This window comes from Jaculus jaculus, chromosome 18 (genome assembly GCF_020740685.1).
Source record: "Jaculus jaculus isolate mJacJac1 chromosome 18, mJacJac1.mat.Y.cur, whole genome shotgun sequence".
Lineage (NCBI taxonomy): Eukaryota > Metazoa > Chordata > Mammalia > Rodentia > Dipodidae > Jaculus > Jaculus jaculus.
The window spans coordinates 29,162,075-29,188,814 of record NC_059119.1 but is presented as its reverse complement, the minus strand read 5'-3'; the positions used below and the strand labels follow the sequence as shown (position 1 = coordinate 29,188,814).

Genomic DNA, 26,740 nt, shown 5'->3' with positions numbered 1-26,740 from the left:
AGAATCACCAATATCACAAGTGGGGTAGATGATATCACTCAGACCTCACAGATGTAAAAAACAAAAAACAAAATACAATTTAAAAAGTACCATGAACAATGACATACAAACATCTTACAACTTAGGTGAAATGAGCCAATCCTTGAAACATATAAACCTTCCCAATGCACTGAGTATGAAATGTCGACTTGAATAGTCTTATAACTAACTATTAAGAAAACTCCAACCACATGGAGATATTATTAAATAAGAAATCATGATGGTACTAAATGCTGGTGAGGATGAAGAGAAATGAGTTCATGCAGACACTACTGATGGGAATGTGAGATGGTTCAATCACTCTTAAAACATTTTACCACTTGCTTTAAAAAAAATACTAACCATGGGGGTTGGAGAGGTGGCTTAGAGGTTAAGGCACTTGCCCAAGAAGACTAAGGACCCAGGTTCGATTCCCCAGGACCCAAGTAAGCCAATGCACAAGGTGGTGCGTTTGTCTGGAGTTCGTTTGCAGTGGCTAGAGGCCCTGGTGCACCCATATTCTCTCTCTTTCTCTCTCTGCCACTTTCTTTCTCTCTCAAATTAATAAATAAGTTTAATTTAATTTAGAAAAACTAAACATGGAACTGTCTCGCATCCTACCAATTTCATTCCTGGGGAATTTTTTTTCCTGGAATGTAACATATTCCCACAGAAACCTGTACACAAATGCTCATAATAGCTTTATTTATAACAGTCCCAAACTGCAAACAATCCAGATGTCTTTTGATGGGTAAAAGATTAAAGAAACTGTGGTATGTGACACCGTGGAATGCTAAAATGAAATGAACTACTAACTCATGCAACTGCTTGAATGACCCTTCAGAGAATTGTGCCAAGTGAAAATATCCAATGCCTACAATCATGCCAACTATATGATTTAATTAAACATAGTCTTCAGATTACAGAAAGAAAGAACAGTTCTATGGTTTATAGGAGCTACAGAGGGGTTGATGTGTGAGGAAAGTGGGCATGGTTTAAAAGGCTAATAGGTGATTCTTGAGGTGGCATCTTGACCACAAGCATCAACAACCTAGATTGATGTGGCACTAAAGTTTCACAAGATGTCACCATCAGGGGAAAACAGGGCCAGGTGGGCTCTCCGCATTGTTTTTCCCAACTGCATGTGCATGAACAGTGATCCTAAAACAAGTTTAACTTAATTGAACAAAAAGTACTCAAGAATCAAGAAGTCGGACTGAGGAGGTTGCTCAGTAGTTAAAGGCACTTGGTTGCAAAACTCACCAAGCATGGGTTCAATTCCCCAGTACCTATGTAAAGCCACATGCACAAAGTGAATGGTACATGTGTCTGGAGTTCATTTGTAGCATCAAGAGGCCCTGGCATGTCCATGTTTCTCTCTCTTCCTCTCTCTGTGTCCCTGTCTGTTATAAACAATTATAAAATTTATAAAATAAAAATATTTAAAAAAATTTTAATATATTTTTTATTTATTTACTTGAGAGAGAGGGAAAGACACAGAGAGAGAGAGAGAGGGAGAGAATGGGCATGCCAGGGCCTCCAGCCACTGCAAATGAACTCCAGATGTATGCTCCACTTTGTGCATCTGGCTTACATGGGTCCTAGGGAATTGAACTGAGGTCCTTTGGCTTTGCAGGCAAGCACCTTAACCACTAAGCTATCTCTCTAGCCCCTATAAAATAAAAATATTTTTTTAAAAGAATCAAGAAACTCTCTTTCTGCTGGTTCTAATCACCTTTCCTCAAAAGGCAGACAAAGTAAGGAGCTTTTACGGCTCCAGTACTGAGGAGAACGATGGCAGTGGGGAAGGGTAGAGAGGCAAACATTCACTTCTTAGCTGCCCCATACCCCGAATATTGTGCTCTGACTAAAATGGGAGATGAAGGCCACAGAGATAGAGAGTCAGAGGAAAATCTAAAGACGAAGGTGGGAAGTGTGTATACCAACATTAGCAAGGGTTAGGGACTGCGTGCAAGAAACGGAGGCTATATACAGACTCTGACTACATGAGCAATACCCACTCAGCAAGTACCAATTTTTCAAGTTCATGAGACTTTCTCAGGCAAGCTGTGGGCTTTGGGCAAAATGTCCCCAGAGAATTTCCCTAAATCTAATAAAAACCACCATTTAGCGAACACCCTTGGTACATCAGGCATCAGGCCATCTGTTTTCTTGTGGCTATGCCCCCATTCTACCCGCCGGGCAGGCAGCTTTTTCTACATCCATAGACTAGCAAGCCCAGGCTCCTGCAGACCAGCAGGAACAAGGTCATGGGCAGGTCTCCTGCCCTGACCCCTTCACTTTTCCCTATCTGGATGTCCACAAGGGTCTCTGTGCTCTACCATAGAGGGAGACATGGCCCCAGCTCCTCTCTCCCAAGAGAGAGAAAATCACATTCCACCGGGAAAGCTCGGGAGGTATTTCTGGGCCAATTAGATCAGAGGGACTGTTATTGCTAATGTGTAATTGGTTTTGAAACCAACAGACTTGCCCAGCTCTGGATGACAATATTGAAATAGCAAAATCTGCCCCCCACCATCCTGAGGGATTCTTGTAAGCCATGACCGACCGTGGCCCTCTACAGCTGAGCTACCTTCTGTCGGCACCCTCCTTGGAAGCAGCGGCTCAGCTCTAATTGGCTGCTGGGGATAAATATTTACGGGACTGTGTAAACGGAGAGCAGCTGCCTATGAGGTCTGTTCGCAGGATCTCCACGCAGAGCCCAGGAAAGCCAGCAGGCTCAAGGGGGCCTCTCCAAGCTGGCTATACGTTTCCTACAAATTGACAAGCACTGTAGTCTTCCAGACTCAGAGCCGAATATCTAATTAAATTTCCAGTCCACGATAATGGTGTTAGCTCCTCCTGGGTTCAGGAGGCCATAGTTTCACAGCTTGGTGGGGAGGGAAGTCCTAAGAGGATGTACCGACATCTTCTGAGGCTCCCAAGCTCATCTTCGGACTCCGTCCGTTCTGTCCCCTGGCCATGCAGACCTCAAGCTGGGGAGCTGCGTGCTCAAGGCTCCACAACCCCAACCTCTAAAGTTAGGGAACTGTACAACTCATGGGAGATGCAGCCCCTCTGTTCAGGGGGAGGGGGAAAATCTCTACCTCATAGGCAAATTAAAGCCTCTGACAAGGGTCGTAAATGTCCAGGACAGTACCATGAACAAAGGTGGGATTCAAAGAGTGACAGACACTGCTCCGTGGGTAACTGGGTCCCAACCTCAGCTGCAGGCAGTCAGGAGGCTGTTTTTAAAAAAATAGAATCCTTGGGCTAGAGAGATGGCTTAGCGGTTAAGGCGCTTGCCTGGGAAGCTCTCCAGAGCCCATGTCAGCCAGATGCACAAGGTGATGCATGAGTAAGGTCGTGCATGCACACAAGGTGGTGCATACACCTGGAGTTTGGCTGCAGTGGCTGGGGCCATGGTGTGCCAGCTTTCTCTCCCTCTCTCTCTCTTTCTGTCTCTTACACACACAAACTAGAATCCTTGGCCATGCAGTCCCACTGGAAAAATCACTGGGGTCCAGGAATCGGTCTTGCTGCTTAGAGAATACTGATGATTCTCATTTCTTCAGACAACCCGGCCTGAGTCATACTGACCTCAGCCCACCTGGAATGGGCCTCAGGGCCCACTTTCTCCTGGGCTATGTCGGGCCTGGAGTGTGGCTCCATATTCCCTCACGATACTCTCTGAAATGCTGCTTCAGTTTTGGCCCATGTGCCCTGGCACCACGGCCCCCAGGAGGGCGTTGGCATTGGCCCATGGTTGCTGGGGTGCCAACAGTGCCCAATGCACACACCCCAGCACAGTGTCTGAGTGAGATCTATGGGGGAAGCTCTGAGATGAGGGTGAGGAAAGGCACAGACTTTGTGACAGGCAGCTGGCTCCCCTGAGTGGGCTCTGCCTCCTAGTGGTCCTTGGACCCCCTGGGGCTCAAACCCTCAATGCTACCTTGCACATCCTCTTCCCAATCTTCCTCCACTAAGATCTGGGCTCTTGGGTCACCTTCTCCCTCCCTGTCACTATCTTATTGTGGTAGTTACCTTCATATTGCTGTGACAAAGCACCCAACCAAAAGCAGCTGATGATAGGAAAGTGCATTTTGATTTACAGTCTTGAGGGGAAGCTTCACGATGGCAAAGGAAAGCATGGCATGAACAGAGGCTGGACGTCACCTCTGCCACAGCAGGTGAAAACAGCAGCAAGAGGGCTGGAGAGATGGCTTAGCAGTTAAGGCGCTTGCCTGCGAGGCAAAAGGACCCAAGTTTGATTCCCCCGATCCCACATAAGCCAGATGCACAAGGTGGTGCATATGTCTGGAGTTCGTTTGCTGTGGCTGAAGGCCGTGGAACACCCATTCTCTCTCTCTGTGTATCTGCCTCTTTTTCTCTCTCTCTCAAATACATAAAGTATTTTTAAAATATTTTAAAACAAAGAAAACAGCAGCAAGAGAGTGGGTGAGATGAGTTCTAGCAAAGGGGAGTTGGCTGGCTATAACATCCCCTAAGCCCACTCCTAACAACACACCTCCTCCAGCAAGGTTCCACCTCTACCTCCAAATTTTCCAACCAGCTGGGGACCATGCATGCAAAACACACAAGTTTTTGAGACCACCAAATTCAAATCCACACCCATCATCGTCATCATCCTCATCTAGAAACCCCCCCCCCCGCTTTTTTTCTCTTTGTTTCTGATCCTTTTAATGCCCGAGGGCCTGAGCAATCACCCACACTTGCTGGTTCTAGTCACTGACCACATCATCAACAATCCCATTCTGCTACTGGCCATTCCTATCCACATACAACCATTGGCAATTCTGCTCCTTCAGCCCAAGCCTCTTTTTTTTTTAAAATTGTTTTTTGTTCGTTTTTATTTATTTATTTGAGAGTGACAGAGAGAGAGGCAGATAAAGAGAGAGAATGGGCATGCCAGGGCTTCCAGCCACTGCAAACGAACTCCAGACATGTGTGCCCCTTGTGCATCTGGCTAACGTGGGTCCTGGGGAATCGAGCCTCGAACTGGGGTTCTTAGGCTTCACAGGCAAGTGCTTAACCGCTAAGCCATCTCTCCAGCTCCAGCCCAAGCTTTTTAAGCTCACTGACAGTGTCAGAGTTGAGAAGCCAAACATCTTTCCTCTGTCCTATTCTTTCTCAAGCTCTCAATGGTGTTCCATGCAGCCATCGATTCTCTCCCTGCTTCCCATCTTTAATCTGATTCAGCTCCTGCTCTTCCCGCACTTCATGGGCTGCATGCACCTCACTCCCCTTTGCATCTCTCTCTACTTGACTCCAGGGACCTCGCTCTCTTAATACTAAATGATCTCATCTAGGTCCTTGACTTCAACTGTCACATAGGTCCTGATGGCCCTGAAATTTATATCTGTTGGACCTCTCCCTGCAGCTCCAGACACATAGATCTAATGTGACATCTCCACTTAGATGACTCAAGGCACCTCAGGTCAACAGGATCTGAGATGGGACTGGATCTCTCCATTTTCAACCCCACTCTCCATCTTAGCAAATAGCACCCGCGTCCTTCAGTAGCCCAATAATCTCCCTCACTTCCACTCTCCTTTCTGATGATGCTTCTGATCGGAGACGTAGTGAGACCCACACCCATCTTTTCATCTATGCTCTCACCTTTTTCAGCATGATTCACTTTGAGACTGAAATCGTTTCCAAAGTGGCCTCCCTGTTTCCCCTCCATGGGCAGTGGATGTTCCACAGCCCCAGCTCCAGTCTAGGAGGAATTGGTTTCCTGCTGTGTGCAGGACACTGTCAGTGGTGCTAATTGAATTAATTGATTTTTCTCGAGGGGAGGCGTGCATTCCCTTTCTGCCCAACTTCCCTCAGAAACAGCACTTCCATTCACAAAGCCAGATCAAGGGCCATTAACAAATTAATTCCGATTAGTGCAGTCCAAGCACTCAGACCTTAAGGCAACCCCATTTAGCTGTCTTGGGTTTGGCCTGCTAATAAAGTGGAAACCATCTGGGAAGCAGAGGTGATTATTCTAATGCCTGTCTCCATCCCTGTAGGGAAGAAGAGTAGATGTGATTTCACCAAAGTCTCCTGAGGGAATTAACTACTTTCAAATGATAAGTTATTAATTCCTCAACATGGCGGTTATGTCCCTGAGAATAGACTTGGTGCAATTCTCCCTGCACCCTATACAACCCTCTATTGAGGACAAGCATGCACAGGAGGGGCCCAAACATTGAACGAAAGAACAATTAATTGATAACTGGGAAATAAAATTAAGGTCTGTATCCTTGGTATCCTTTCCACAAGTATGATTGCAGGGATACCATGGTTAACACAGCAGACTTGGAAGTTAAACCCAGTAGGCCCCTGTCCCTTTAGATTCTGCAGATTGTGAGAACTGGCATTGACCAAACAAGTCTAGGGCTCCTTCACAGAACTCCTAAGTCACAATAAGGAAAAGGGTCAAGAGGACAGTGTGCTGATGTGATGGGAAGGACTGAGGCCTTAAAACCAAAGCTGAGCTTTGCATGAGGTAAAGCTATAAGGCTCTGGAGGGAGAGAGAGAGACAGAGAGAGGGAGGGAGGGAGAGAGAGAGAGAGCAGAAAATGCAAATGATTGTCACGAAGGAGTCAGACCCAGTACATCTGATCAACACAGCCATTGTTGCCCACCAGCTGCTCTCTTTGTAGTCCCTAGGGCAGAGGAACATGTCCCTGTGCAGTGATCAGCTTTGCCCACACTTGTCTGCCCGTGTAGATGCCCTTCCTCCATCCCTCTTTCTGCTTTTACTCAGGGCACAGGACTTTGCTCCATACCTGTGTTTCTCACCAAAGGACTCTATTCCCTCCCTGAAGTCCTGGGCTCTGTCTGTGTGGCACATACTGTCCCCATTGTTTCATAAGGCTAAACACGCCATTCCCGTGTACTTGGACCTCCTGCCTGTGACCTCTCTTGTCCTGGCCTGCACTGGGGACAGAGGCATTGTCCCACTGGTACCTCACCTCAGGCACACTGCAAGTAACTGCATATCCTGGCCCCTTGCAATGCCCAGTGGTGAAGGAAGACTCTTAGAAGTTTAGCTTCTTATCCCAGGACATGGACAAGAAAGGAAAGCATTCGACCCAGTTCCAATGAAAACTGGCTTTGGTCAAGCAGTTTCCAGAGGATTACAAACCTTTAAAACTATTTCTGAGTTTTCTAATGTGAATGCTTGGAAACTTTCATAAAGACAGCCAGAGAGATGGGGGTTATCTTGAAAATGAAAAGTCTCAAGCCAGGCAGGGTGGCGCATGACTTTAATCCCAGCACTTGGGAGGCAGAGGTAGGAGGATCACCATGGATTTGAGGCCAGCCTGAGAAGACATAGCAAATTCCAGGTCAGCCTGAGCTACAGTGAGACCCTGCCTCGAAAAAAAAAAAAAAGAAAGAAAGAAAGAAAGAAAATGAAAAGTCTCAAGACCGAGAAACCAGGAGGAGGCCAAGCTACTCTCCTGGAGGTGGGCTCTATGCCAAAGCCTCGCCTGCCTGCCCTCCCAGACACTAAGGTCTTCAAATGAACCCAGCACAGCCCATCAGCAGAACACAGCTGCTGACGTAGCCAGCCGTCTTCCCACCGCAAACCATCCCTCCCCAGTATCCCCAAACAACCCCAATCCAAATGGCCCCTAATCTCACCCAGAAAGCTACAGTATCATCCACCAGCACACCAGGGTGCAACTGGTACCTTTCTGCTTCCGGGGCCTCCCACCAGACCATCTCGAGTCGGAGGGAGTCCTGAGCTCCCCAAACTATGGTTCATGGGGATGAGGCCATGATGCCCAACCCTGGATGAGGAAGATCCGATGGGCGTGAAGATGGGATGGACATATGCCAGGTACTGCAGCTAACCTTGCATGAGCACCGTCCTGGCCTCGGCCCACTCGCTCCTCCCGTCTGATGTCAGCAGGCCGATTGGAGGCAAGCGTTCATCCTCGTTGGACGCCATTTTGACTATCTTTCTCAACTGAGTGAATAGGTCACCCTCACTGAGACGGCGGAAATTAATGACAACATCCAAGACAAAGAACTGTGGGGGAAACAGGTCAAACGCGTCACTTGTGGCAGCCAGCCAAGGCGCCGGGCCTTCACTGAACCTTCGTGAGTGAGCTCAGGATCGGGGTGTGGGGGAGGGGCGGGATGCTCAGGTCCAAGGTTCCCAAGGGTGGGGGGGGGTCTGGTAGTTTTGCATCATTTCATTTTGAGGAGCTACCATGCTGTTGGGTGCGCTGAACTAACTCCAAGTTCTCCACAGCAAAGGCCAGATTGAATTCAGCCCAAAGCAGGCTCTCTTTTGTGCGCATGCAAAACCATTATGTGTGCAGGGAATCAAGTATAAACTGGTATGGCCTCTGTTGGAGGGCAGTGTCAATCAGAACCAAGACTGTTCTTGTCTCTGACTCAGCAACTGCACATTGACATGCATAGTTAGCCCAGGGCTTAGGGAAACACACCCATGTGCCCTGGAAGGCATGAAAGAGTTGTGTGCATATCAGCCCTTTTTAATCAGCCAACAGCAAAAAAAGAGACTCACTGTTCTTTAGGAGTAGACTGGGTAAGTAAAATGTAGTCTACTCTAAAACTCATCAAAGAAAAAAAAAATCCAGTGTATAACGAACTAGGACAAACTAGCTCCAGATAGAACTATGGGGCCAGGTGTCAAAATTGCAAGCCAACAAATAACTTGCAGAGGAGGGTTAAAATGGGGAAGCCACATGTACACGTATACATGTATGCGTGCGTGTGTGTGCTTTGCATGTAAGCCATGTGCTGCTGTCGTTCTCTAGTTCTGTAAGCTACACCCTTGGGCTTGGAAAAGGGTCTCTCTCTCTCTCTCTCTCGTCCCCTCTCTCTCTCTCTCGTCCCCTCTCTCTCTCTCTCTCTCTCTCTCTCTCTCTCTTGGCACAGGCTGCAACAATCCTTCTTGGCTGATGGACATGACATGACTTGGCTCCCCCCACACCCCCACCCTCACCAGCGTCTGTGCAGCTTGGTTCAGAGCAGGGCCATCGAGCCAGCTTCTGCAAAGTGGGGACTGCACTGTGTGTGGGGCTGGGAAATGTCGGGCTGGACTTTGAAGGGAGATAGAGGCTTTCATTGAGTTGCTGGCTGGCCAGGGTATCAGATGGTCTGAGAAGCCTCCTGCTGGCTTTTAAGCCTGGAAACAGTAGTCACAGCTATCCTCAGATGACGGACTTTACTGAGCGTCCCAATTTATGACAGTGTGATAAGAGCTCAAGAGGTAAACACGACACAGGCCCAGGGGCCAGAGGGAGGCTTGGATGGTCGTCAAACGAACGCTTAACAACAACAGAAAGAGGGTGCTTTTGTCAAGCATTAATAGAGAATATATAGTGTGGTGTGCTCTGCAGGAAGGTGTTAGGAGCCTTCATGCTTGGCCTGTTCCCTCACCATGGATTTCTTACTGGTCCTGTGGAACCCTGAAGATCTGAGCTGTGGGGTTCAGAACCTGGCCTTGGGCTATTGGTAAGTCCCGGGTCCTTCCCACTCTTGTACACACCACTTCTCAGAGTCTCACTCCCTCATCTGTCAAATGGAGACTCAAGGCCACCTCTGCAGGGTCATCATGAGTATTAAATAAAAGACATGACTGTAGGTTTGGGGCCCAAAGTCTGGCACATGGGAGGGCTTGTCTGCCAGCCCTTCACTCTGTTCATCTAGTCTCTAGGAAGGTCATGGACTATAAGGAAATAAATAGATGGGCAGGTGACAGAGCCAAGGACACCCTGGACCTCACTGATGACCCTCACTCAGTTCATCAGTCCATTCTTTAGCGCAGCCTGGCTCCTTGGAGTTGAGGTAAAAGCCCCGTGGCTGTATTCCTTACTGAATATTCCTACCACTCTTAAAAGATAGCCAGTGGAGAGAAATGGACGGGTTGCTGATGGGAGACCTTGGCGGCTACTACATCCCCAGCTCACTGTATGACTCAGGGGACTGTCCTGAGTACCTGTGAAGAGGCAGGAATAGATGGACACACCTGGCCACTGCATGCCTTCCCCTTCCCCAGGTCTGAGAGGTTGCAAAGCCGACAAGGGGCCACTTACCTGGTTGCAGCAGACCACAATGACATGCTCAGGCTCCGGCATGATGCTGCCCTTCTGGGCCACCAGTGTGTCCTGAGTGTGGCCAGGGAGCCGGTAGGAGGAGAAGAGCCTGCAGTACTGCTTCATGCAGAGGGGTTGCCCCGAGAGCTGGCCCTTAGCGGAGTCAGTGGGGATGGAGTGGCTGTGGGGGTAGGCGGTGGGGGAGGGGAGAACATAAGAAAGGCAGGAAATTGAGATAGGATGGAGAAGAGAAGGAGTCAGACTTAGTCCTTTGGTGACCTTTTTTTTTTTTTGAGGTGCTTGGGGTCACACCCAGAGCCTTGTGTATGCAAGGCAGGTTGAGCTGCACCTCAACCCTCTATTGTATTGACTAGGCTAAATGGGGGCACCAAATCCAGAACTAAACAATGGCAGAGTCGGTCTCCATTTTTAATTTTCAATTAAATGTAACTTAATTTCTAATTACATTAAATTTAATTTTTAGTAAAAAACAATATATGGGCTGGAGAGATGGCTTAGCAGTTAAGTGCTTGCCTATGAAGCCTAAGGATCCCGGTTTGAGGCTCGGTTCCCCAGGACCCACGTTAGCCAGATGCACAAGGGGGCGCATGTGTCTTCAGTTCGTTTGTAGTGGCTGGAGGCCCTGGCACTCCCATTCTCTTTCTCTTCCTCTCTCTGCCTCTTTCTCTCTCTGTCTGTCACTCTCAACTAAATAAATAAAAATGAACAAAACAATTAAAAAATACGTAAAAAAAAAAGAAAAAGCAATATATACTGGGCAGCTCACATCCATGGCCCATGAAGATGCTCAACATTCCCTCAAAAGCCCCACTGTTCCTCCTTCACCCCAGTCTCGGGAACCGCATATGCAATTCTCACCACCTACTCCTCTAGACCTTTGTTCATGTTCATCTTTTCTGGGCATACCCATCCTCCAGTTCACGCCAATGCTCCATTTAGAACATCCCTCCTTCAAGAGCCTGCTCTTTCTCATATTCTGTTTGCGTCCTCTAAGTTCGAGGTAGGGCGTTGTTTTATCATCGGGTCTCTGAATGATTTGTGTCTATCATCCCGTCCGTCTTGGCATCCATCAATCTGTGCATCATGAACCCATCCATCTGTCCACCCACCATCTACGTACCACCATCGTGCGTCCACCCACTTACACCACCATTCATCTATCATCCGCTCACCCATCTGTCCATTATGCATCTTCCCATCCCCATTCATCTATCTATCTACCACCTACTCATCCATCCACCTGTCCATTCACTCTATCCTTCCATCCATCCATCACCATGACACGCCTACTCATCCATTCTTCCATATATCTGTTTGCTATCTTTCCGTTCATCTGTCTGCCAGCTGTATATACATTCACGCATCCTTCCATTCACCCATCCATCGTGCACACGTACAAACATGTAACCACCCATCCACACACCTACCGTCCATGCACTTATCCACTTGCTCTCCATCTATTCAGCGTGCACTTATCCAGCCCACTCATTGATGCATATGCATCCTTTCACCCTTTCAGCCACCAAAGTTTGCTGAGCATGTCTTCTATGCTAGGCACCATTCGGGGGCCTGGAGAGTAGTGGCGAACAGACATTATTTTCATACTGTCCTTGAGCGTGTGTCCAGGGATGCGTTGCCCAGGAGTAGACTATGAGCTATGAACTGGAGAGTTTTCAGGTAATAAGATTAAATGGCTGGCAGGGCAGGAGGTCTAGGCAAAGGGGACATCTCCTGGAGGCCTACTTGACTGAGCTGAGCCCAAAGGCTAAGATGCTGCTACAGCAATGAGCAGGGAGCCATATCCCATGACACTGTCACTCCACGTGATGGCATTGAACTACGGACTAACCTGTGACAAGGTGAAGGCTAGAATGCAGAAGCATCTAAAGCAATGTGAGGAGACTTGCATGTCTGTACTTACAGCACTGTAAAACGTGTGGTCTTGTATTTTGTGCCTTTGCAATATTTTTGTCATAATGTGTGATGTGTTTTTTTAAAAAAAAAATGGCCAAGTTTAAAAAATAAAGGTCTTTCACCAGAGATCATCTGAGAAGCACCTGTGAGCAATGGAAGGCAGGAAGGAAGCTGGCAGGAGGGGAGGGTGCAGCTACGTGAAGAGAAGGCCAGGGAAGCAGGCAAGGTCAGGACCCCTGGGCTGCGGTGGTGTTGGCACTTGGCACCTCATTCTTGTTGCAGTAGAAACCCTACGAAGGAGGCTTTAACATGCAGGTGCATGATCTGGATTATGTTTGCTTTTTTCCTTTCCGATGCCCGGGGGCAGGGGGTGGGGGGAAAGGGGCTGAACCCCGTGCCTCGCCCATGCTAAGCACACACTCTACCACGGAGCTGCACTCCCAGCTTTGCTTTTTTTTAAGTGGAACTAAGAACCAAACCCAGGGCGTCACCCGTGCTAGGCAGGTGCTCAACTGGCGAACGGGATCCTCACCATATCCTGCCCTGTTTTGCTTTTTTAATGACCCTGGTTATGTAAGGAAAGAACCAACGTGGAGTCCAGGAAATACAAGGAAGAATTCTGTAGCTGGGCTGGGAAAGTGATGTGAGGCTTCGGAACTTGCCCTGGAGGGGGGATGGTAACTACATGTGAGCGCCGTGTGTGGTCTGAGGGGCAGGGTGCAGGAGAGAGAGGGACCTCAGGCTACCGCTGAGTCCCTAGACCTACCAGCTAGGGATGTGCTAGCTGGTAAGAAGGTAGGACAGGCGAGGGAACCGATGGGCCTGGGCAGGGAACTGCAAGGTAATACCCAATGGAGTTGTCTGGGACTCCGAGGAGGATTAGAACTGGATTTTGCGTTTCTCTTGCCCAACGCCTGAGAACCTTTTGAGAGCAGGTACAAAGTCTAATTTCTCTTCATCTTCCCAATATCAATACGCTGAAAACAACAGAAGGAAGGAAGGATGGAGAGGGGCAAAGAAGGAACAAAGGAATGAAGAAAAAGTAGGGAAGGAAAGGACCCAAACAGGCATTCTGACAGACTTATATTTGCAAGCATGGGACATGGGAATTTTTATATAGGTATGCATGAATGTGTGTGTGTGTGTGTGTGTGTAGTTTGCTCACACACACACGCATATGCACATCTGTGCAAGAGCCGGGGGTCAAACCTGCCCGCGGTGGATGCTCCACAGTCCCCAGGCTCCATGGAGAGGGCTGATGCCCTTCCTCCTCCTTTCTATAGCCAGGGTGCTGTAAGGGACAGGCTCTCTGAAGACAGATGCTCTGGGAGCACAGGAGTGAGTTCTAGGAGACCTGACATGCTCTGAAGAGGGTGGGGGCAGCTCTGGAGACTGGCAGGAGAGAACAGTCCACAGGACTGTTGGCCTGGCATGGGAAAGGAGCGTGTTGAAGGATGTGTGGTCCGGACAGGTAGTGGATGGCCCGCCGTGTGCCCAGCTCAGCGCTGAAAGCACGCAGGCATCCTCTCAGTAGCGTCGGTCACAGTAGCCCCAGAGGGACGCTACTGCTGGTCTTCCCATTTGACAGACAGGGGCGGTAGTTCTCAGCCATCAGACTGGCCCCGGGTCAATGCTCTTGTCATTGTGAGCATCTGAATTCAGATTCCTGTGTGCTGACCCGAGGACCTAAGCTCAGCCTCTCTGACTCTCCCTCCAGAGAGACGGTGGGTCTGACCTGCCTGGAGCTTCTGCTCCAAGGCTGAGTAAAAATTTTGCTGGATCCACCGGGATCCAAGAGTGCGAGCTGCCCTTGTAGGCCTCCTTGCTCTGTCGCTTTTCCATTGTGTTACCGTGGGTGTGTTACTTAATCTCTCTGAGCTTCAACTTCCTTATCTGGGCAAAAACAAACAAACAAACAAACAACAACAACAACAACAAAAAACCCTGCTTTCGGTCCCTCATTTATCCTAACATTTGATGTCCTTATAGTGTCTTCCACTGGGGACCTAGGACCTCCAGGCCCCTTCACTCTTCTTGCTGAAGATTAGAAGCAAGTAGTGCCTGGGGTTGGTTGGTTGGGAGTGGGGGAGTTGTGATTACACAGCTCTGACCATCTGTGGGAGCACCCCATGACTACTGAGGAGGAGTGTGTAAACTGAAGCTCAGAGTGGGGAGGCCAACCCTCCCAAGTGGCCCTATTGCGCTCTCCACGGCTTACTCTAACACCATACCCCTCTCCACCTTCCAGGGGACCTCTAGACCCCCAGCCATCTAATTCACACTACTACAGGAGGAGAGACGTCTATATGAAAGGGCATTTTTGAGATTAGAGATAGGCAGTGCTTACTCTAGCTTAATGGCCAGGCTAGCTCAACTAAAGGCCATTGTGATGTGTGGCAGTGAGTAGGAGATTTTCACCCCCTTGGAAAGAGATCAGGTCCCTACCCTCCAAAACTCCCTGTCTAGGCTGGTGGGGAGACACATGTGCACCCAGCATGCCCACCCAGAGCCCTGCCCCTCCCAGGCTGGGCCCAGGCCTACCTGTCCAGCAGAGCCTTGTAGCTGAGCACCCCAGAGATGAGGCTGGCTGCAAATCTGTGGGGTGATAGAGCGACGTGAGTCTCAGCGGTTCCCCAGTGCAGCTCCCCTCCCTTCTTCCTTCCCTACCCCCCACTCCCCAACTTCCTCCTCTCTACCTTTCTCCTTCTCTGCTCTCCCTGCCCCTCCCTCCATGTCAAACTCACCCATCTATCTCCTGCCATATGCCAGGCCCCGTGTGCACTAATGGGATGTGGTTCCCACTGCCCCTCCCCCCCCACGCTGTCAGGTTACCACGAGCCTTAGATTACAAATGGTCTTTTGGGGGATGGCTCAGCTCTGGCAGGAGAGGAAGCCTGAAACACACGAAGGAAGAGGAGCCGGGAAATTACATGGAGTGAGTGCAGGGAAAGGGTTTGGGAGGTGAGGAGTTGGGGTTCCCCATGGGCCAGACCCAGTCTGGGGCTGAACCAGCCCTGGACACCTGGAGTTCTTAGGAATCCAGCCTCTTGGGAAAAAAAAAAAAAAGTCTGTCATTTGATTCCCCCTTGGTGGCTAATGAAAAGTAAAAAAACGAGCGTTGGGAGGGAAATCTCCAGAGACCAGTGCTGGGGACTGTGCCATCTTAACTGTCTGTGGATGACGAGACCTGGCTTAATTGCATAGGGGGGAAAACGGCCCTCACATGCAATTTGAAGAAGAGTTTTTTTTTTTTCAGAAATTCATCCATGCACAGTCTTCCTCCTGGTGGTGGGGCTGGGCCGAGCCGGGCAGGGGCAGGCTGCCTATGCACCCGGTCTACTCTGCCAGTCTTTCTAGCGCTGCTGAGCCATGCCAGAGGCTGGGGGGCCCCCTCTCTTCTCCTCAGGCCATGTTGCCCTTCCACCCCCTGTGAACCGCGCCCATCCGTATTCAGGTCTTGAGAGCAGAATTCTGACAGACTCCAGCAGGGAGACCCTTCCCCTGCACGCCCCCTCCGCCCCAGCACCGCTGTCATCCTCGGAGGACCCAGAGGCCTTTCCAGCGGCTCAGTGAGCTCTGAAATTGCAGCAGATGGCAGCGGTGCCGGCAGGGAGGGGCGCTCCCTCCCCCCACTGGAGCCCGTTTGGAGCGGGACTCGCGGAGGGCACAGAGGCACACTCAGGCACCTGGAGCCGTGTTTGCCAGCCAGGACCACGGCTGAGATGACACATGTGCCAGCTTAAAGGGTGCAGCCAGGTCAAACTGCTGTGGAAGTTCTCAGGGCCCATGACCCCCATCAGTGTGCCCCTCACATCAGTGTATTTTGAGGAAGATCGTGTGTTTCTTAAAGCCTAGGTACCTAACCTCCTTCCTGCCCCATTGGCCCAAGTCGTTGCTGTCTTAACGGTGTTTGACCCCAGCAAGCTCAGCCAATGCACAAGCTTTGGTTTCTCCCTCCTGGCACTGGGGCTAGGCCTCCTACCTTGGGCAGGTTCCCAAGCCGCAAGCCCAGGGGCGGCACCGTGGCCTCACCTTAGCTGGTCATTGGTGTCTTGGAAGTGCTGCCGAGCAAAGATCACAGCAGGGCTGGAGTTGACCGGCAGGGCCAGGCGGTTATTGAGATACATATCATTCAGCCAGTACTCAGACACCTGCCAGCAAGCGAAGGGAAGGGGCGTCGTTACCCCTGACACTGCACACATCCCCTCCCAGGCAGGGCGCCTCAGTCAGCAGAGGTCACCAGTCCTATACCGCCCTACCTGGAGGGAGCTCTGGGACCCTCAGTAATTATTCATTCATTCCATAATACACTCAGCTCTGGCTGTGTGCTGGCCTGCGTCCTTCCCAGTGCTCCAGGCACATCCTCCATCTTTTATTATTATTATTATTATTATTAAAAACATTTTATTTATTTATTTATATTTATTTACAAGGAGAGAGAGAAAGAGAATGGGTGAGAATGGGCATGCCAAGGCCCCTAGCCACTGCAAATGAACTCCAAATGCATGTGCCACTTTGTGCATCTGGCTTTATGTGTGTACTGGCGAATTGAACCCTGGGCCGATAGGCTTTTCAGACAAGTGCCTTAACCACAGAGAATTCACTACATCCCACATCCTCCATCTTTATCCCATACCATGTCCTGTTTTCTCTGCTCCTTCTCCACCCTGGATGTTTGGTCCCTTGCCTTTCCTTATGTGTCTGAGCACTGCCTGTCAGTCCCTGACGAGTCTATTTCTATCTTCTGGCCCTGTCCTCTACCCGTCTATGTTACCTATCACTCCACCCCGTCTATATTACCTATCGCTCCACCCCGTCTCTGTTACCTATCACTCCACCCCATCTATGTTACCTATCACTCCACCCCGTCTATGTTACCTATCACTCCACCCAGTCTCTGTTACCTATCACTCCACCCCATCTATGTTACCTATCGCTCCACCCCGTCTACGTTACCTATCACTCCACCCCATCTACGTTACCTATCACTCCACCCCATCTATGTTACCTATCACTCCACCCCGTCTATGTTACCTATCGCTCCACCCCATCTACGTTACCTATCACTCCACCCCATCTACGTTACCTATCACTCCACCCCATCTATGTTACCTATCTCTCCACCCCGTCTATGTTACCTATCACTCCACCCCATCTACGTTACCTATCACTCCACCCCGTCTATGTTACCTATCACTCCACCCCATCTATGTTACCTATCGCTCCACCCCGTCTACGTTACCTATCGCTCCACCCCATCTATGTTACCTATCACTCCACCCCGTCTACGTTACCTATCACTCCACCCCATCTACATTACCTATCACTCCATCCCATCTATGATACCTATCGCTCCACCCCGTCTACGTTACCTATCACTCCACCCCGTCTATGTTACCTATCACTCCACCCCATCTACGTTACCTATCACTCCACCCCATCTATGTTACCTATCGCTCCACCCCGTCTACGTTACCTATCGCTCCACCCCATCTATGTTACCTATCACTCCACCCCGTCTACGTTACCTATCACTCCACCCCATCTATGTTACCTATCACTCCACCCCATCTATGTTACCTATCACTCCACCCCATCTACGTTACCTATCGCTCCACCCCATCTACGTTACCTATCGCTCCACCCCGTCTACGTTACCTATCGCTCCACCCCGTCTACGTTACCTATCGCTCCACCCCGTCTATGTTACCTATCACTCCACCCTGTCTATGTTACCTATCACTCCACCCCGTCTACGTTACCTATCACTCCACCCCGTCTATGTTACCTATCACTCCACCCCGTCTATGTTACCTATTACTCCACCCCATCTATGTTACCTATCACTCTACCCCATATACATTACCTATCACACTCTCACATCCTTCCTCCCATCTCCACATTTGCCACTTGTCCATTGTTGGCTCCCATCCAGCAACCTTACCCAGTTGGCTGTCCTCTCCTGCCGCTCCAGAAGTTTCTGCTGTAGAATCTCACCAAGACCACCAGGAGCTCCAAACCTCTGCACAATGGCCCGACTCTTGTTGAACTGTTCCTCTGGTACCAGGTGCTGCATGCACTGCAGGTAAGTGGCCAGTGTTTGCTGCAATGGGGGCACAGGCAATTTGGGCAAGACCTAGAAAAGAGAGTCCATAGGCACTCACAGAGGCTGCCTTTAGTGTGGCCCATGCCTGTTCCTGAGTTAATGCCAGGATGTTTCTTATTCTGCCCTATATTTATTGTTATTTGTATTTGTGTGGATGTGTATGATGTATGGTGGGTATATGGGCATGTGCCACATATTCCACATCTGTGGAGGTCAGAGGGTTACCTTGGGATGTGGGTCTTCACTTTCTGCCTCCTCTTTGAGACAGGATTGCCTTGGGTTTTGCCACTGCAAACTGCAAACACTGGGGGTGTGTTAGGATTACAGACAAGTACTCAGCTTGGCATCTGGATTTATGTGGGTGCTAGGGAATCAAACTAGGTTCAGCAGGCCTGCAATGAAGAGCCATTAACTGCTGTGCCATCTGCCCAGCCCCCTGTCTCACCTTTTTCCCCTATCCTTGGACCTATCTGTTTACTGGGATTGGCTCAGCAGAATTGTGAATTAAGGACCATCCTGTTTGCTGTCCCTGTCCCTAACTGTACTAGGGTCCTAGGATGACACAAAGTGCAGGGGAAAAGGCCTTGATGTTAAAACCAGACAGATCCGGGCTCACACCTTGGTCCTGTTGCTGCTCACTTGTGTGACTCTGGTTAGGTCTGTCCCTCTGTCCATGCTCATTTCTTCCCTTGAGAAACGATCCTCTCACCGGATCAAAGAGATGACAGATTTGAATGTGCTTTCAATCCACAAAGGACGTCCGAGACAACAGATGATTGACGATACTGTTAGCTGCTGGTCACTCTTCATGTGCAAATTGTTTCTCAGCTCGGACTCCAAGGTCTAAATGATCTCTACACTAGAAGGTGCTACCCTTGTGGAGAGAGCTGAACAGATCAAAGATGGCTTTGGATGGGCTGGAGAGATGGCTTAGCAGTTAAGGTGCTTGCCTGCATAGCCTAAGGAGCCAGGTTCAATTCCCCAGTACCCATATAAGCCAGATGCACAAGGCAGTGCATGTGTGTGGAGCTTGTTTGCAGTGGCTAGAAGCCCTGGTGCATCCATTCTCTCTCTTTCTCTCTGTCCCTCTCTCTCTTTCTCTCTGTCTCTCTCTCTCTCTCTGCTTATTTCTCTCTCAAATCAATAATTTTTTTTAATATGATGGCTTTGGGTAGAAACAATTCAGCTGCCCTAGGGACTGGCCTTCTGCAAATGTTTCCTAGAGAAGTGCAGGTGGCTCGTCCTATCCCGAGTTTCTTGTCATGCTCCTACCGGGTATGAATGCCGGACAGGATGTTTACTCATTATGAGGGTTGGAATAGGGACAGTGGAAGTCTTCCCTGTCTGATCTCCCTAAGCCTCAGCACTGCACCCATAGGACAAAAATAAAACTTTCTCTTCCCTGAGAGATAAATTATCTGGTCTTGGTAGGCAGATCATAAAATGTTGTGACATTACAGGCCTTGTCCCTCCAAGGGAAATCCCAAGGGAAGTTTATTATCTCTGGGGCCCAAGTGTGGTAAGAGGCAGCAAGAACCCCTCCCTCAGCCCTGTCTTCCCATAGAAGTACTGCCCTTCCAGGTGGACAAGCCACAATCACCTAGGAGTCCTGGGTAAGTCTTCAATTTGTCACATAGCTAGGACAGGGATTTTTTTTTTTTTTTTTTGAGGTAGTGTCTCTGTGTCTCTCTCTAGCCCAGGCTGACCTGGAATTCACTAAATAGTCTCAGGGTGGCCTTGAACTCATGATGATACTCCTACCTCTGCCTCCTGGGATGCCTGCTGGGATTAAAGGCGTGTGCCACCACGCCCACCCAAGGCCAAGGATTTTTTTTTTTTTTTGGTCTTAATTAAAGGCATGTGCCACGATGCCCACCCAAGGACAAGGATTTTTTTTGGGGGGGTCTTATTTACAGTTGAGGAAACTAAGATCCACCTTGTGAAGAGATTAGTCCCAGGTCATATAACATCTTCCTCCAACTTTCTCTTATCCTCAACTCTGTCTGTCTCTTTCTCTGTCTCCTCCTCTCCTTTTTCTTCCTCTTCCTTTTCCTTTTCTTCCTCCTCCTCATCCTTCTTCTCTCTCTTTCCTTTCTCACTCTCTGGAATCCAGAGCTTTGCACATGCTAGGCCAGCACTCCCGTGAGCTGTACCCAATCCCCTCTTTTCCTTCTTTTCTCTTGGGCTACCCTCTCTCTCACTCTTCTCACTTCCTTCTCTTCTTCCCTCAGTCCTTTGCAATGGGAGAGCAAACTTTTCAATAGCATTGTGAAATTGTGTGCAGTTGTCAGACGTTGGTTTTTCTGCTTAGTAAGGTGATGAGTTGAATTTCCATGAGGTAGCCATGGGTTCGCTCTGCCCTCAGTGGGTTGTTGAAAACATCTGTCTACTCCTGCGGCTCCCCCCTCGGTCATGACCCAGTGAGTGCTGAGGGGTGAATGAGTCCCCACCTGTCTGATCCTGCCTCTAGAGTTCACCCCTCCAGCCAGAGGTGGGCGTCAGCACCAAACTGTAGGTGAAGGACAGGTCTGAGCAGCAGCCCAGGTTGCTCAGCCCACTCCCAGTAAGCCAGAGCTCCCCCTCCCCTCAGCCCCAGTCACTCTGGTCCCTCATCTTGTGTTTATGGGTGGGTGGAGGCAGAGCAGCGGGAGGCAAGGACCTGTGACATTCACAGCCTACTTGATAACCTGGCGAAGAGTACATGCAGGTCTAAGTGGAACCCCCACCGGCTTTCATGGGGGCCTCACCAAGTGCTCGGGCTCAGCCCAGGTGAAAGAAACAGTGACAGGTGAAGCTCCCCTCAAGACACTCCTGGGCCTCTGGCCCTATCACCAGGGACTTGGGCATTCTGGAGCCCATACCTACTTCCTGGGTGGTTCATGTGAGCCAGGTTGGCCTGGTCTTGGAGATAATGCTTTCCAGGAAGCCCCGGCCCAGTGCAGGGGAAAGAAAGAAGGAACCATACCACAGAACGGAGATAGCACAGAGGTGTGCATCAGCTGCATAGACTGGGCAGTGTGGTGAGAAAGTGCAAGGACAGAAGCCAGAAGGTTCTGACAAAGCCAGAAAGGGGAAGAGGGGTGTGGCAGAGGGACTGGCATGTGCAGCAGCCCGAAATCAGGTGTTGCTGAGTCTCTGGAAAGCTGGTCAGTGTAGTAGGGTGCTTACCCAGGGAGGGAGGCACTGCCTCGGCCCAGAGGAAAAGATGATGCCTAATGTTTGGGGGCCGAACCAGGGGCAGCAGCTGGGATGTGGTAGGGCTGCTTAGGAGAGGGCATCCAGCCTCAAAGACGTCAGAAGTAGAACTTGGGCACAGTGGGAGGTCTTGGGGTTGGAGGAGGGAGGAGATGGTGCCTGAGTGAACTCTTTCTGCCCTTGGGTTAAGGAAATTTGGCTGTCAGAATACCTCAGCACCCTGAGCGTACAGCAGGCACTTAGAAGCTGCATTCAGAAAAAACAAACAAACAAAAAGAAAAGCACTTGGGAGCCAAATGTGGTGGTACACGCCTTTCATCCTAGCCCTGGGAGGCAGAGGTAGGATTATTGATGTGAGTTCAAGGCCACACTGATACTGCATAGTGAATTTCATGTCAGCCTGGGCTAGAGTGGAAATCTATCTAAAATAAATAAATTAATTAATTAATTAATAAATAAATAAAATAAATAAAGAATAAAAAGCACTTGGGGCCTGGAGAGATGGCTTAGTGGTTAAGGTGCTTGCCTGTGAAGCCTAAGGACCAGGTTCAACTCCCCAGACCCACATAAGCTAGGTGCACAAGGTGGCGCACACATCTGGAATTCATTTGCAGTGGCTAAGGGCCAGGTGTGCCAATTCCCTCTACCTCTTGCTTTATCTCTCAAAAAAAAAAAAAAAAAAGCACTTGGGGGCTGGAGAGATGGCTTAGCAGTTAGGGTGCTTGCCTACACAGCCAAAGGACCCAGGTTTGATTCCCCGGGATCCACATAAGCCAGATGCACAAGCTGGCCCATGCATCTGGAGTCCATTTGCAGGGGCTGGAGGTCCTGGCATGCCATTCTCTCTCCTCCTCTATGCCTCTTTCTCTCTGTATCTCTCTCAAGTAAATCAATAAATAATTTAAAAATAATTTTAAAAAGAGAGAGAGAAAGCACTTGAACCCATAAGATGACTTATAGTAGGCTGTAAGCCTGGAATCCCTGCCTTCATTTTGTCTGTCTCCTTTACTTTGTGTCAAACTCTTGCTTGATCTTGTATAAGTATGAAAAAAACTCAAAAAGTAACTGTCTTTTAAAAAAAATTATTGAGGGCTGGAAAAATGGCTTAGCGGTTAAGGTGTTTGCCTGTGAAATCAAAGGACCCAGGTTCAATTCCCCTGGACCCATGTAAGCCAGATGCACAAGGGTCACATGTATCTGGAGTTTGTTTGCAGTGGCTGGAGGTCCTGCCATGCCTGTTCTCTCCCTCCCACTCTCTCTCTCTCTCCTTGCAAATCAATGAATAAAATAAAATAAATCATCGTACCTAACCCATCTCACCACCCTGCAAGGCTGTAGGCACAATACGAGTTAGAGCTACTGAGCTTTCACAATGCCCTGTTCTGGACTCTCCTTCACATCTCCAATCATGGTGACAAACCGGAAGTCACCTGACATCCCAGGGTCAGCAGATGCAGAGCGGAACCCTCCCCTCTCCCCCCTCCCCCCCCAGTGAGAGTAGACATCCATGATGACGAAGTTGCACCTTGGAGCAGGGGAATCATTGGAAAACCAGACTTCTCCCTTCCAGCAATTACAGTAATAACTTCCTCTGACCACCTTGCAGAACCACAGCTGAGATACTGATCAACTAGATCGCATCTTGACCAGGACTGCTTAATTATGCATACTTATCCCCTACACCAATTCCTCCTCTAGTCAAGCCTAAAGCTCATGGCGATGCCCTGAAGATGGATTTAGGGCCACCGGGTCCTTTTATCCACTCCTCTTCCTAATGTGCCAACCGATTGAATCTCCTTTCTCTGCCTTGATTGCTTATTTTACTGTCTATGTCTCTTTGGCATATTGGTGGTGAGTGACTGAGCCTAGCCTGTTAGAACGTCTGGAGCCAGACGCCAGTAACAAGGCTACTCCCTCAAACCTGTCGCTTGTCTAGGAGGCTGCAGGGCTCAGAATAGGCAAATGTGGGGACCAGTCCCACTCAGGACTGTTGTGGGAGCTCAGGGCATGTGACTGGAGAAAGCAGGAATGAGAAAGATGGCTCCAAAAGTTACTCACAGGCTCATCCTCACTGCCGGGAGTTTTTACAGACTTCTTACAGGGTCCCTTTTCCAGAACAGGCATCTTAATGATTTCTGCTCTGGTGTAGCACAAGCGTAGACCTGGGAACCGAGAAAGGGCAGTATTGCACGAGAGCCATCCATGCCTACCATGAACCCCTCACCTCCCACAGCCTTGCTCCCGCCCCGTGAGGAGGTCAGCATCTGTAGAGGGGCGTCACTGCAGGACCCTGTCCACAGTGACCTCTCTGAGTTCCAAGTCCCGCAGTGAGCCTCCAGCTTGGACCTGCTCTCCTGAGTCTGCTCTATAACCCAAGGTTAACTCTCAGCCCTAGGGCAGTGCGGGAGGACCTGGCCACACCCAATCCTCCAGGGCCAGAGCATGCATTTTCTTTCCACCTAGGACTCATTAAAATCTCTTTCTCCCACTAGACAGCAAAACTCTCAAGGGCAAGACCCTACCTGCTGGGGTCAGTGTCCTCTAGGGTACCTGGCCTGGGCTGAGAATGGACTAGAAGGCACGCTAGTTAACTGAGAAAAGGGATATGCGTGAGTGTGTGCATGAATGCCCTCAAGCCCTTCAAGGTCCTGTGCTCTACTGACACTCTGGTTTGCTTGGGTGCCTGGGCTGTGTCTAGAGCAAAGGGGACCTTAGAATTTCCTAGACATGTTGTCACTTGGGTAGTGTCTGGGCAGCAGGCATCCAGGGAAGGTGCCATGAGAAGGTGATGATATAGGAAGGTGGGTCAGGTCCCCTCAGCGCCTCCTGACAGTCAAGGAAAAGGCAGACTAATCTGGAAGATACATAGATGTGAGCTAGCCATGGGCACAGACCGGTTATTAAGGCTGCAGGGTATATATTTTCTACCTGCAGAGCTCCCTAGACCTAAGTTGGCATAGGTACACAGTCTGGTTTCCCATCAACCCACTCTCTGTTCTGTCCCAAGTGCCTAAAGCTGATATCTAGCTTGAGCCACTGTCAGTAGCAGCAGCAGCTCTACTCAGAGGCAAGCACAGCCCAGGCCCTGGCATCAGCTCACCCTGGGCACAGAGCATCCAGAAAGATGGATGAATCAGGCCCAAGGATGGAGGAGCCAGGGACAGCCTGGCCTGACTGGGTAGGGAATGCAGACCTTCCGCAGGCAGGATCCTGTGCACTCCCAAAGGTGTGGTGGTCCTTGGGGCTGGCTGTGCTTAGACACTGGTGTGACGGTGGTAGTGTTTAGGGTGATTCCTTTCAGAGGCCCATCAAAACAAGGTCAAGATGGTAAAGGCCCCACAGATGCCCTGTCTCGGTGGTGGGAAGGGGGAAGCACTGGCCCAGTGCGGCATTGTGGAGGGGAGCACAGGCCTTAGGCAGCTGACGTCTTGGTGGTTCCCCTGCCCAGCTCCTTCCTCAGCTCTTGGGGCCAGGCCTAGAGGGTCTAGGTATGTTTGCCCTTCTGTGCTTTGGTGCCCAACCACATCTGCTCCCATTACCCTGGCTGTGGAAGGCTCTACCCTGAAGACCCGACAGCAGGCTGGCCTGGCAGCTTGGCATCACAGCCTCCCTGAGCCACCTGAAGCCGGCTTCCCTCACCTTCCCAGTGAAGGTCTGGAGAGAGCTAGGTTTGTCTCTGTGCCAGGGATGATGCTCCCAGACCCTAAGGCTGAGCACAGAAAGCAGGGACTTCGAGGCTTGGCTTGGCAGATGCGTTTTAGGGGACATGAGAAGGACTTGAGGAGTGGGGAGCCCTGGTCGTCCATCTCTTCCCAGCCCAGGCACCCCCAACAGTGGAATTCCGCAGTCTCCTAAATGACCCCCCCCCACTCCGACCACTGTTGCTGTCTGGGAGGCTGTGCGCTCCGAAAGTCTTGGGGCCCTCTCATACTGGGCACTGTCCATCCGTGGACAGCTCCTCTGGAGGGACAGCTCCTGGGTTCGCGGCTCTCCGCCCCTGCTCTCCTCTGCCTTGCGCGCCGCCCGCCCGGCCCTTCTCACCTGCTCTCCTGGGTGCTTCTGCCTCGGCCGCTCCGCTCCGCGCCAAGCAGGACTGGGGACGACGACGACGTGAGCCCGAAGGGACCAAGGGAGGGGCGTTAGCCACGAAAGGATCGGGCACTCCGCAGCCTGGGTCCCTAGTGGAGCCTCCGACGACGTCGCCGGGTCCCAGCGGCCGCCCTCGACTGACTGGCTATGAGCAAGACAGCCGCACCTCTCCCCTCCTCTCCGCCCCCCCTTCCCCCTCCCTCCTCGTCTCCCCTTTTCTACCTCCCCGGGTCCCTCCCCAGCCTCTCTTTCTCTGTCCTCGGCTGCCCACTCCTTCCTCCGCCCCGCCCTGCGATTCCCACCTCCCGATCCTCCCGGAACCTGCCAGGACGGGCTTCCCGAACGAGTTCGTGCACTGGCAGCTGAATTTAGGCTTGGAAGGGCGCTGGACTTTGGCTTGCTCATCCTCCATCCCCCCACCTCAGCCCAGACTCCCCCCACACCCCCGGGTCCCAACGAACGCACAACTCCACTATCCCCCTGGTCACTGCATATGCAGAACCCCGGGAGTTCTGGGTCTTACTGCCCCTCCCCACCAGCTAGACCAGGCTCAAACCTTACTGCACCCCTTTGAAAAAGAGTCCTATTGAATGAGCTTGATGGTCGCTGTAGGACCTCCCTCTCGCTCTCTTCCCGTTGCCATCCCATTCCTGAAGAATGCACTTTGGAGAGACAGGAGGAGGTGGGGAGGGACTGCAGCCACGGTCCCATTCTGAGGACAGGCAGGGTCTGCTTCGCAAACTCACAACCCAGAAATCCACACACTCCTCCCATCCAAAGTACCACCGCCCATCGAAATACCCCTTCTCGAGTGCACAGGGACAGGCACACAGGCCCGGCACGTAGACAAAAACACGCACACACATCAGCCCTTCTACTCCCTCCCCTACATAAGGGGACCGTCACCAGCCTACCCCTTGCTGCTGGAATAGGACGAGTCTGTGGTCAGGCAGCAGCTTCCCGGGACTGAGTGTTCTGCCCAGGCACCCTGGGGGCTCCCACAAAGAAACTCAAGAGCCAGAAACTTCCCTGACAGCCCCAGGTGCCAACTTCCACTCAGGATGGGGTAGGCTGGGTGGTTGGCACCAGCTTCCTTCTTCGCATTCCCTAGCATACTTCCCTTCCCCACTCACACGTGCACGGCTAAGGCAAGGCAAGCCCACCTCAAACTCCCTTCCCCTACTCCTCAAAAGTAAAAGACCTTACGGAACACACATAGTTCCCAGGCTGCGCCCAGAGAAACGGGGCTCATCTGTTCCCTTCTCTGCCTGAATGGACCGAGGGGCCCGGTGGGGTGGGGATGCGGGT

General features: G+C 50.6%; 1 protein-coding gene across 1 annotated transcript in view; it reads right to left on the bottom strand.

Annotated features, from left to right (window-relative positions):
* Chat (choline O-acetyltransferase) overlaps window positions 1-25,510 on the bottom strand; it is a 56,326-nt gene extending 30,816 nt beyond the window's left edge. Inside the window, exons 1-7 of the mRNA XM_004657846.2 lie at window positions 25,385-25,510; window positions 23,402-23,505; window positions 17,987-18,178; window positions 16,075-16,193; window positions 14,584-14,637; window positions 10,108-10,288; window positions 7,892-8,069 (exon numbers count right to left, since the gene is read on the bottom strand). Of these exons, the coding sequence (XP_004657903.2) occupies window positions 7,892-8,069; window positions 10,108-10,288; window positions 14,584-14,637; window positions 16,075-16,193; window positions 17,987-18,178; window positions 23,402-23,467 (790 nt within the window). The 5' untranslated portion in view covers window positions 23,468-23,505; window positions 25,385-25,510. The remainder of the gene's footprint in view (window positions 1-7,891; window positions 8,070-10,107; window positions 10,289-14,583; window positions 14,638-16,074; window positions 16,194-17,986; window positions 18,179-23,401; window positions 23,506-25,384) is intronic.
* Between the last annotated feature and the right edge of the window lie 1,230 nt (window positions 25,511-26,740).